Source organism: Pieris rapae, chromosome 1, assembly GCF_905147795.1.
Source record: "Pieris rapae chromosome 1, ilPieRapa1.1, whole genome shotgun sequence".
In the NCBI taxonomy this organism is placed as follows: Eukaryota; Metazoa; Arthropoda; class Insecta; order Lepidoptera; family Pieridae; genus Pieris; species Pieris rapae.
In genome coordinates this window covers 8,604,573-8,617,386 of record NC_059509.1, presented here as the reverse complement: position 1 = coordinate 8,617,386, position 12,814 = coordinate 8,604,573, and the positions used below count along the sequence as shown (strand labels likewise).

The following is a 12,814-nucleotide window of genomic DNA, read 5'->3' as shown; positions in this document are numbered from 1 at the left end:
GTTCCGATAAGCTTTTACAGACACGGGTAAAAAGAAAAAGCTAATAAAATCTGTAAATAAAAGGAATGATATTATAGAATAGATGACGTTCTCTGTTAGGGCATGATATCGAACTAGTTCATAAAGATAAAAATGGAATTTGTAAAGCTTTTAGATAAATAGCATCATGTCATATACGAGTTTGTAGCTATAGGCGCGCCAGTAATGGCACTCACCGGCTCAACAATGTTTGCTCGACACGAATGTTCTGACGAGTGACAAGTGATGTTGCCCTCTAGAGCATTATAAGTTCTATACCCGAGCGTTCTATAAACGCGTGTGTACCATAATCAAGCGTTTTGGATTCGTTTAAAATTAAAATTTACCGAAGCCGATGTACCTTTAAAGGATTCACACACCGTTTCAGTAAAAACATTAAAAAACCTAAAGTATTATCTAGGTTCAAATTTATTTGTTGAATGTGAACGAGGTCGAGACCGCATTCCTGAGCTTCGTTTTAGTGGGCGATGATTCCCTCCTGCGACGATAATTACTGCGATAATATCAAATAATAAAATATATATCTGTGGAGGTAGAACTAGTGGATAAATAAACATAGAGGTGCTAACTAAGCGTAGACATTTTGCTATATTTGGAATAACGGGTATAATATGCCTAATTTTTGCTAGTTTTATCAGCTATCAAGCGATATTAGCCTCTATCACGTAAGCATACGGAGCTATATTCCTTGCCTTGCTTCACGTCATTATGTACGAAGTATGCCCCAACGACGTCGCTACAAAATTGACAGATACACGCTAAATCGTATCCCTCGGTAAAATGTATTAATAATATTTTGAGAAGGATGTAGCGAGGTAGCCATGAATATGAAATTTTAGCAGATCGATAAACAGTTTGGTTAGAGCTGTTTGTGGGCCGAACTGGCATAACACGACCATCATGCCATTAACATACATACGAGAGAACACAGTTTGCAACCAGCAATGTCAATAGAATAAAGAAGTCTTTCAGTTTTAAATAGAAATGACTGATATTCTACATATAAATACCAAGATTGTGACCAAGATAACGTACTCTACTACTATAGTTACTTTCAGTAAGTTACGAATCGATGTTAATCATATTATGGAGTGTGTATAATGTTTACTTAGAATTCTATACTAGATTCACGAATAACACAGCATGAGAGAGGTCGAGAGTTCAGAGGAGAAAGCCAGGTGATCTCCCAAAGCTGTGAAAGCTAAAACATCTGTTATTAATCATTATACATTGCGATTGATAATCGAGGATAGCTAAAAACGAAAATCTTACAAAAATCGCTTTTAAATAAGGCGAATTGTGTAATATAATTTTGCAGGTGTTTACCGTCACAGTTGTATTGTCCCGCCCGCCCTACAACGTCTCTCACTATTGTTGAAATTCTATACGTATTGATAGAACGTACAACGTACAATGTTTGATTACAATTTTGTATTAAAAGCAACCTTGCTTTCAAATTTAGAAATACTGTATGATTTATAACAGACTTCAACAATTACAAAGGAGGAAGTTACATATTAGACGTGAAAATATTTTTTTCAAATGTGAGCATCGTCATAAGCCCTTACGGTGTAAAAATGTAATGATTTTATACACTTTTTGTTGCAGATTGTTATTTAGTTTTGGTGAATTATACTGAGCTATGGAACTATGTTAATATGGTAAAGCGTAGTAGGTGGTCTTGGCGTGCGGCCGCGGCGGGAGGGCGTACAAGTTAGATTGTTCCCCTTGAGCCCAAACAAAATACTCATTGCGTTACTATTTAGTACTTTACAGTGTCAAAATGTAAAGTTTCACCTCAGCTGTATAAATACAAAAGTTGATAAATAGTAGTGGCATACTGTCTTTCCTATTATGCCTTGTTAAGTAAAACATATTTTTATTAAGTGCTTTTTCGGTCACACTCTTCATTTCCGAAAGTGGCGCCGCACATCTTTCCCCTGTCTAGCAAGCGTCGTTTACGTCTGTGATATTAGAGTCTTTATTTGATCGGTCCAGCTGTACTTGCTACCTGTAACCTAAGCATATCTTTATTAATATAGGTAAACTAGTACACTTATGAACGTCAAAAATTTCAATTAATTGTGAATTTACATTTACTGTCAGTTCTCAAATCAAGGGCGTAGAGCGGAAGAGAAGAACTGGCAATAAACTGTCCGCCAATATTTTTAATCGCCAAGCATTTTACACAACGTTTGTATGGAGCTGCAACCATTACACCATATTTCATATGACATGTTGAGTAATCAAGAATAATAAAATAAATTAAAAACAAAGATTTGACCTCTATCAGCAGGAGGCATAGTGAAATAGGAGCACGGACTTACATACAGTGTTAACGAACACTTAATAAATGAGATCCTAAACGTTTAGAAACAGGTATAACCATTTCCTTAAATCAGTTGTTAAATACTTGTGTATTTAAAGGGGTATTTGATAGCATAAATATTTAAGGTGAAATAAAACTTAGAGCTGAGTGGTGTATATAAATTCATATTCATTAAGAGTAAGCCCCTAATGAACGACTCTGAGTCGCGTTGTAAATGGTATCCTCCGGTCTATAGTGACATTAAAGAGATTACGCTCTACGTAGAAGTTCACCTTGTTTGTGTTTTGTTAAAGTCCCCAATCCGTGACCAGATATTTGATTCAATATGCACTGAGCATCTATAGAATAGCTTCACAATACCTCCCTGATGAACTAAGCCTTACGCTTGAATATCGACTCTCTGTGAATACAATAAAGTGTATTTTAGTTTAATTATAAGGCAAACACATTGACAGTATTTAGAGAACTGAAAAGTTAGCGTGTGGTATAACGTAATTTGTGTAAATATCGCAACTTATGAACTAAATTTATAATTGGCTTTTCAAATATAATTACCGCATGGTGTAGAATATCTTTGGCTCAGTTAGCAATCTTCTGTTTTAGGATATCTATTTCCAGATACTAACAATGCAAAGCGCTCTTTAATTAATGTCACAATGCGATAAGCTATCGGTGATTTTAATGCATAACAATATTGTATCGATACATACATATATGTTACAATGGCTCAGTCAGTCGTGTGTAGTGGACAATAAACTGCAAACACGAATATACATCACGATATCGCTATTATTAACATGCAGCTATGCTATTATTATGAAAACAATGATTTAATACTTGGTTGACAAATTAATAATGGTTAATCCAAAGGAAAATATGTGGCTCTAGTCTTTATGAATTAAATCAATAGTCAAAACAAAGTGACATCGGTAGAGTAATAAAACAGTATCAAAAAAATCTTTTGTGGAATAGACAGATATTTAGAAAAGAATTATCTTTTATCTTTATTCAACAATTCACCGTTTTGTAGATAATATTAATTTGAGATCATTATAGAATTACATTTTTTTTGTTAATGAATTCTTTGCGAGGAAAATTTACTGTCCGTTCTAATTTTGATAAAACTAATATTACCCCCAATATTTTTATACAGTATACCCCCTAAAACGCATTTTCATATTACGCGATTTCAGTCCTTCGTATAACGTTATAATTCTGAACTACTGTGATAAAGTTATGATTTATATTTTATACGAACATATTTCGTTATAACAGTTCCTTAATATTCAAATGAAATCCTCTTTAATGGGAAAGTTAAACGTGAATAATTTGTTAATAAGGCGTTATATGGGGTCATACAATCGCTTTATCCGACAATACTCCTACAGCGCGTTTCCTGTAACGCGGAAACAATGCACCGTGTTATAAGGGGGTTTACGGTATAAGTGTGTTTCTTGGTAAGTCCCCAGGTTTCGGCATCACACGTAGTATAAATTACAACTGAAGGAAATGTTCAAAATAAAATTTAATTAATGAGTGACTGAGATGTCGACCATCGGTATTTAGTCGTCACGCAAGAGCGGAGCTACGCTTCCGCGCATTTTATCTGATCACTTTGAATGGTCCAGTTTGTCCGTCGGAGCCCATTGAAACTGCTCTTTTTGTCGGTTATCCGTACATAAAGAAAAACCATGGCTAATGTAAGTAGATTTGGCCTTAAAGTGTGACAAACTATCTGAAGGATAAATGACACAATTTTCCCGTACGAAATGAGGTCATTAGAGATTGCAAGATCTTTTTCTTTGTATAACAACAACAAAGTTAGTATTTTATACACGTGGTAAATACATGGACAATGTAGTTTATTCGTTCCTGTGCCCCCTTTGCTGTGTCGTGCACTATCTGCTCGACATAAGTTATTCCGAAGCACGAAGCTTTACAATGTTCTCCCGCCAGAGTCCTACACCCACGTACTAAGGTTTTCAGTGCCGCGTGGGTTTGCCTATCGAGGTTCAAATCAATATTCCTGGGCATTTTTATCACCCTGCTTCTTTCCAATAGCATGTATAATAAGTGGACAACTGCTGTAGTATTGCATGATATTCAAATGCAGTATAAATTATACAGTACTGAAGACCTAGCACTACCGTAAAACCTGAATGCTACCGAAACTGTGCGGTTTTATGCGACGTAGTAAACAGATATTATAATATAGAATACTATGCATCATCTACTGATACGTCTTAGTTTACAATGTACGTAGGTAGTTCGTTAATACTTTCACATGATATAGGATTACTTATGGGGCTTCTAAACGGGCCATGTTTTTCTGCAATTGATGGCTGCACTATTGGCAATTAATTGTCCGGCCATCACAAAAATGTTTTAATGCAGATGATGGCCGAGCAATCTATGGCCGGGCCATGTGTTGCAATATGTCAGCAATAGTATGGCCCATGATGCAGACTCCTAAACGGGCCACACATACCGGCAACAATGGCTGATGAAATCACACTTGTCGCAGCAGCTTATATTAATTTTAAAAGAACAGAAAAAGAAGAGATTGAGGATTCGACCTTGAATAGGCGTGAAACTGTAGACAATTTGAGTCTAGCAGTAATAAGCCTTGATAATAAATTATTCAAGAACTTGGCTAGAATTTCAAAAGGCGACTTTGACTTTCTCTTAAACAAAATTGGACCAAGAATAAAAAGAAATGATACAAACATGAGAACAGCAATACCTGTTTCATCGCCATCACGAGATTTGCGATACTCTACGGTTTTTGGCAACAGGAGATTCATTTAAAAGTTTTATGTACCTGTTCCGAGTGTTAGATTTCAATTTTTATACAAGAGGTGTGTACAGCTATTATAGAAGGATTAAAATAATACATCAAGGTAAGTTAACATAGGTTTATTAAATATGTTACGCATAGATAGTAACTATTATGTACTTTTTAAATTTAATAATAATAGGTATCTAGTAGCAGCATATTCGTTTTTATTTTCGCCAGCATCGCGTATAATAATTTGAGCCTTTTAGTACGTGGTTTTGGAGTAGTATCGACGGCTTCCAAAGTGTCGGTTGTTTCTGATTCTACGACTTCACGTGGGTCAGCACTGATGTCAGTATGTAGTTTCAGTCGCCTGTGAATGCATAAAATTTTTAGTATATCTTTAAGCCTTTCAGATGCCGTCAGGAGTAACAGAATGGAAACAAGTTGCAAAAGATTTCGAGGGAAGAAGTTCAATTTATCAATCGATATATAACATACGTAATACAGAGATATGTACATTTATAATGACTAAAATATTTTATTAAAGATACTTACGTTAGAAGTTTTCATTTTCACTATGTTATCCTATATTCGTGGTATTTTGAGTACAGAGAAACGATATCGCATCTTAAGCAAACCACTTTACTGTTTTACCGCCAGCACTACCACTTTCCTTCTTTTTCTCCTCATTATTTGCGTAAGTTCTTAGGCTTCTGAATTTTTTGTAAGCCTCGTTACTTGTTATGCCAAACTTTTCAGCGATTTCATTCCATGCATCTTTTTTAGAATTTCTATCTTTTATATCCCACAACTCGGGGTGCAAATGTATTTCTTCAATAAAATCAGTAATTGTCTTGTTAGACCAGTAACCATTTTTACGTAGTTGTCAAAATCCAGCTGATCGCAAAACACAGAATATAGCAACAGGCACACTTCACTCATAGCAAACTTCATGTCGCGTAGAAAAGGATACACTATGCCATAACAAAGAGAGTGACTGAAACAACAATAGAACTGGCTGTGCAATATTGCAGTTGAATTCGATAGCCTAGCGATCGTTCGGCAACCCATCGGGGCCATATCGGCCATAAGTGGCTACACAAAACATGTTTGGCTATATGGCCGGGACATTACTGCAACATTGCATAGTGTGGCTGACATTGTTTGCAATGTTGCCGGGCCATGTGTTGCAGCCATCAATTGCAGCAAAACATGGCCCGTTTAGAAGCGCCATTATGCATATAATATTTTATATTGCAACCAATCATGTAATTACATCTGTCACGTAGATTTAAGGAGTAGAGTATACAAGAAATGTTATATAGTGATTCAAATTACTACGGCCCCAGTTCAGTTCTGTTATTTTTTACTATTATCTATGAACCTTTTACATCAGTCTCTTAAGCAACAAACCTTAACGTAACGAGCGGAGAAACGAGGAGAATACTTTACAAAATGAATTTACATATTAATAAACATACTATTATGTATCGTGAACTTATAACTAGCCAGTAAAATTAAATAGTAAGATATATTAAATCTTTTCCAATCATTAACTTTGGTATTTTTTCCATCAATTGGTGTCTTGGAGGGTTGGAAAGTGATTTTTATCTGAAAATGACCTTCCATATAAGTCCTTTGCAGTATGCGGATTGCGGATACCGGGCGGCGAGCCAGTGAAGCAATTTGGCTGCAGACGACGCACGAAGCTGAATGTAACCGCGAGCAATTACATCAGCCCGGAGCTTATGAGTCTTAGGTACTGCATTTAGCTCACAGCGTGGTCTTGAGAGTAAGCGTATATCCAAAGCGTTATAGTCTCTTGATTTAGGAAATTCGTCCATATTTTCTAAAAAGCACGATGAGTATCATTAATATTCCAGCCACTCATTTTTGAGACCTTGTCTTAAAAGCAATACGATCTATTTAGCACAATAAGTCTAGAATATAAGAAATCAGTTATTGTTGATTTTTTGCCTTTCCTTTCGTTAATTTTATAAAGAGAGTTGTTTTAACTTTTGCATTTAAATAAGACCAAAGTGAATTTGTATTTATGAGAAGCAGAACGAGTGAGAGATGAATTTAACTCATCTCTAAATATGTACATAATTGACACGCCATCCATTAGGTACATACTATTGCATTATTGATCAAGGGTGAATGGGGTCATTTTATTTTGTGAAGCTAATGCGTTGTAGACATACGTATTATCTGGGGCATTACATAGAGTATTTACCCGATACCTGTGTAATCAGTATGAGTCAAAAACCAAACCGTTGCACAAAAAGAACTAGATTGTTATTTTTTTATAACATTTACAGTAAAAGGTACCGTTTCAGTTTTTTACGTTTATATTTTTCATTTTTTAAGTAAATGTGTACTGTATTACTGTAATTATTCATTATATTCTGTAAATTTTATGTTCACGTAGCTCTATCTATTTCTTAACTACTACAACATATCTATATGCTTTATTTTGAACACTTTCCTAGGTTAGATAGTTTGTTAGCAGATGGCGCTGAATTACGTTTTGCATAATATTATGTTTTATACCAAACTAATTAATCTTATATAATATATTCTTGTCTTGAATTACTTATTTAAAAAGTTGCTGGAACAAAATTCTAAATGTTTTTTTAAATACTGCATCAGATTATTATTAACCTTTGGTAAAAATGTCAATTGCCATTATGAAATAATTGCTCTAAATTGTGAAATCCTTCAAATTATGCTTAAAAATATTGTCAGTATTCTTTAAATTCCTTATTAATAAAATTAAAAAGTATCTGAACTTAGTACGTATGAATTGCAGATATTTCTATTTGTTGTTGGATGTTGAGCAGCTGTAAGTCCTTATAACTTGTAGTTTTATTTTTATAGATATTCCATTCTTGTTTTGAGGTTATAACTTCTAATCTTATTCCCTGTTATAGGTAGTTTATCCTTTTAAATCTAGTAAACTCTTACTATAATTTTACTTTTTTGTGTTATTTAATCTAATAATCAGATTAAAGAGACAATAAAATATTTGATAACAGGGACGGAGAGGATCAGAAGTCGGCAGTGTACGCTCAAAGTCTCTTCCGGAAGGTGTGCACTGAATTATTTGGAGAAGCGGGAGCAGGTCACGTGGATGTACTTAGTGTTCGCGGCTCAGAGGTGTTAGTGCGGCTTACACCTGACTTTCTACGTTCATTCAGGGCAGCAATAGCTCTTTCTGCCAGGAGGATTCACGTTTGCCGAGAAGCACCTTCACTACAGGCTTTACTATAACATTTTCATCAAAGTAAGCAGAATATTCTATTTTCTATGTATTGGTATAGTAGTGTGAATGTGTTAGCAGTTAGATGCCCATTTGGTCCATTGTGTATGTATTGATGTTTAAACTATGATTAAGTACTAACTTTGTCTCCTGTAATCTCTGTCTGAATACATATTAAATTGTCATATGAGGAACATTATCCCATTACATAATAGTAAAAAATTAAGATTAATACCTATACAAAATGTTTGAATAGGTCTTGCTTTATCTGTATTACAGAGTAACAATGTCTGGTGGATCTGGTGAACCAAATACTACGAGTAGAAGGACATGGAGTGTTAGTGAGGATGGCAAGCACACAGTTGTTGTGGCAAGCCGCAGTGAGTTGAGTACACCTAGTAATGTATCCCTACCTCCTCCAGAGCCTGCTCCAGGCCTTATATTACAAGATGGGTCTATTAATTGGGGCTGTCCTTGTCTTGGTGGCATGGCCACTGGGCCCTGCGGTACTCAATTCCGCGATGCATTTTCCTGCTTCCATTACAGTGAAGCTGAACCAAAAGGAAGTGATTGTTATGAAAAGTTCAGTGTTATGCAAGAGTGCATGGCACAGTATCCTGAGTTGTATGGCAAGGACGATGATGATGATGATGAACTTGCTGCTGCTATGGAGGAGTCTGCAGCTACCAGTGAAGATTCTACAACCAAAGATGACGCACAAAAGAAATTGTAACATTACTAAAACTTATAACAACAAACTTAGTAGACTCCAAATCTATTGATACTAGTGAACATGAAACTGCCAGCTTTGAGAAGATAAACTTAGCTTACAAGATTTATTTAGTATTGTTATTGCCGACTTGGCAACATACATTTATAGGCAAAACCAAGTATAAATCCATATGTAAAGTATTAAGTTACCATGGCAAGATGAATCAAGCAGATTTTGCAGTAGTTAATGATAGTGTTATATCTATGATACTATGTATTAAACTTAGAATAGTTAATAAAATAAGTGGATATGGAAATATTATGTCCTATAGTCAATATTGATATTTGTTAATTATTAAAAAATATCCTTACTACTATTTTTATTATTAGAAAATCCCATTTGTAATTGCACATTACTTGATATATAAAAATACAAACTAGTATAAAAAAGTCAGATGGCGTTCACAGTGCCTCCATCGCGTTTGGTCTTGAGCCCCGTACACCCCAATCAATATGTTCCAAATCTTTCCGGCTCTCTGCCTCATCTGCATCTGTATGACGCCAGGTTTAGGACGCCCACTTTTCCGCTTATCCGCCCGAGAACAAGGACCTGATAGCTGCATTGGGTTAGGTCACCTTTTTTATACATAAGAAGCCCCCTGTTCCTGAAAGCTTCTCGCTGATCCCGATTTGCCGATCTGACGTGTCAGCGTATCGACGGTGGTAACCAAGTCCGCTTTTAACATTTCTGCAGTTAGCTCTCTCATGTTGCCGTGTAGATATAGATTTTCTTACGAATCTGCAGATTTTGCAGATAAGTAGGAGATTAACTGCGCTGTCACTCCGTCAAAGATTCCCACCAACACCATCCTTAAACTTCCCACACTTAATTAAAAAGGAAGGATGCAGTAATAGTTTCATATTAGTTGTGGCAAACAGCGGAACAATGGTCTGAAGAGTTCAAAATGACCATCGCAGACGAACATGCCTATTAAGAAAAGATTATCAATAATGTATGTAGAAAAGTGAGTCCTGTCACCTGTCCCATGGAATTGAGCTTCACAAGAATATAATATTTTAAGTAGGTAAACATTATTTACAATATTAATAATTTAGCGGTATGTGAAATTATTAAAATGGTTGCGCCTGTTGACAAAAGCAGGCATATTCGCGTTTGTTCTATTTGGCTTGCGCACAGGTAGTTAGGCTTTGGTTCAATAAGGAAAATAAACATAATATTTTACATGTTCCTATTTTCGCTTTGAACTTGTACACTTGAAAAGCAAGAATAAAAATTCTACGAAATTCAGTATAATATATTTTCAGTAAATAGTACAAAAAAATGTAAAACCGATAAATACTCGCTTAGCGTATACTATATAAATCCTAAGAATATAACGTATTTTATTTCACTTATTATTTTCATTTAACAATAATTGATTAAAATATATGTGTAAAGCAAAACGTAATGTTAAATATACACATCCCGCTATTTTATTCTTTTACCGCGCATGCCCTAGGGCGAGGCAGTTTAACCACAGCACAGGTTTATGTTATTAAGGGCCTGTTTCACAGTGTCCGGATAAGTTCTAAATAAGCTATTTATTACTTATTGGTAGGATAAACAGTATTTTTGCGTTACACGACTGTCAGATAGCGCTATTCGAATTCGATATGATATGTGAAGTATCTTATTCGGAACTTTTATCTTTCGAATAATTTATGTGTTGCCTAGCTATTTGGTACTTTACCCATACATTGTGAAACAGGCCCTAAGTGTATAATTTTATAAACAGAATATAACCTGATTTACAATATAAAATTTCAACCGTTTTAACCACACTACATATTTATTATGGTCAACGACGATATAATTATTACAGCCAAAATATCTCGTTACTTATTAATATGCATTTATTGGTAAAGGTTAGACTTCGACCTTGTGATTAATAAATTATATTAAATCAAGGATAATTATGGCCGAGTAAGCATTTTTATTGAAATTCATAATCAATATAATCATTAAAAAGGTCAAAATTGATCAATCATGTCATAATCAAAGTTTATGATCTGTAAATGAGTCATGGAAGTTATATCATCATCATAGGTTTATGTAATCGAAGTGTTAATCGTCGTTTAAAATATCACGAAATAACTTGTTATTCTGCTACTCTCTATGACGCTTTGATTCAAGTACTTTTCAGGTTTAGCTAACACTTTGTATAAGTGAAAAGCGCGAAATTACAGAAAATTTCTTCATCTCCTTATCAATTTATACACATCAGCTACTACTGGTTGGAGGCTGCGAACTGGATGGTTTGTGTATAATTTTACGCCCAAAAAAGACATTATTTTGTAAAAAATAAATAGTTGGATTGTAAAAATAATCTAAGAGATGACAATTGTAGAGGCGAGGGCGGCACAAACTTCACAGCCTTTACCTTGAAATATTGTAAATCCATCACTGATTATGATAATATGATTGCGAAACAAGCAATACGGAATACATTTTTACTCGAACGGTATATTGGGAGTTGTTTTTCTTACTTACTTGCTTCCTTACTTACATTGACTTGATTAAAAAACTACTGTTTTGCAGCTGACCCGGCCTCTAAGCTTCACATTTTATAATTTAAAATATAAAAAAATCGACCCTTTACCATGCTTGCTTGACACGAAACAATTTAAATTACAATATCCTTTGGAATTGCCTGGAATTAAATATTGATTTTAGGTACGTTAGAATATATTTGTTAGTATTCTATAGTGTAGCTGTTCTATTATTTGTAATCTAAAAAGACTAGGTGACAATGCGCTTGTAAGTGCAATTAATTTTATTTCCATCTTACTTTCTGTGGGCGTTACTCGTATCTATTAATTGTTTGAGCTTGTTAGAAGGTCGTAGGAGGTGCTTACATTACGCGACAGTGAAATAACCACGATTAACGCTAATGAGATTCTAGTGTGAAAAGTTTTGGACTAAGTCGGTATTCGAATTCTTATTTATTTATTTCGTAATCCTACAACTAACAAACATTATATTATATAATAACAAACACACTAAAAATATAACCCGAGGTGGAATACATACTATTTACCTACAAAAAGGTTCAAAAATTTACAAAAGGAAACAAACAATAAAAATATTCGACACATGTAGTTAGCTAAGAGATACCTAATTTGGCTATGTTGTGTGATGGTGTAAAAGTTAGGGTAAGTACGTGAAGGTCTGTGTGAGGGATTCTCATTAATAATCATCTCATTCTATTATTACATAATCATAATATAATAAATGTTGCTTATTGATTTTTTACAGAATCTTTGATATATTCAATTTTTTTTATATTATCTCTACTCGAAGGTAGCGAATATCTTTGACATAGAGCGTGGTTATTCCTAATACGTATTCATAGGATCTTATAATATATAGATAATCTATACGCAACAAATCAGTTAACCTCTCTAAAGTGAAATATATGTGTGAACACACCAAAATATTGTTCTCCTTGTGACGCCTACATAAGTGTTTAGAGAAAAGCTTTAAACCTTGACACAGTGTTAATGTGTAGGCTTCTGGCTTCATTTGCGATTCGTTACCAAAATCACGTGATGCACAAAGACCACAAAACCAAGAAGATTGTCTATGGCCTATATTTGTTAAAATTTTATTCTTCAAATTATAAATTTTGCTTAT

At 34.5% G+C, this 12,814-nt stretch overlaps 1 protein-coding gene across 2 annotated transcripts; it reads left to right on the top strand.

Moving 5' to 3' along the window:
• The first annotated feature begins 7,834 nt into the window (after positions 1 to 7,834).
• LOC111003866 (mitochondrial intermembrane space import and assembly protein 40-B) lies at positions 7,835 to 9,494 on the top strand. 2 transcript variants are annotated; one of them, XM_045629579.1, is made up of 4 exons: positions 7,835 to 7,992; positions 8,186 to 8,433; positions 8,689 to 9,167; positions 9,202 to 9,494. In XM_045629579.1, the coding sequence occupies exon 3, from the start codon at positions 8,696 to 8,698 to the stop codon at positions 9,140 to 9,142; it is 447 nt and encodes a 148-aa protein (XP_045485535.1). In that variant the 5' UTR covers positions 7,835 to 7,992; positions 8,186 to 8,433; positions 8,689 to 8,695; the 3' UTR covers positions 9,143 to 9,167; positions 9,202 to 9,494. The 2 variants fall into 2 exon arrangements, with proteins under 2 accessions (XP_045485535.1, XP_022130295.2); XM_022274603.2 differs by having other exon boundaries at positions 8,689 to 9,494.
• Positions 9,495 to 12,814: the final 3,320 nt, after the last annotated feature.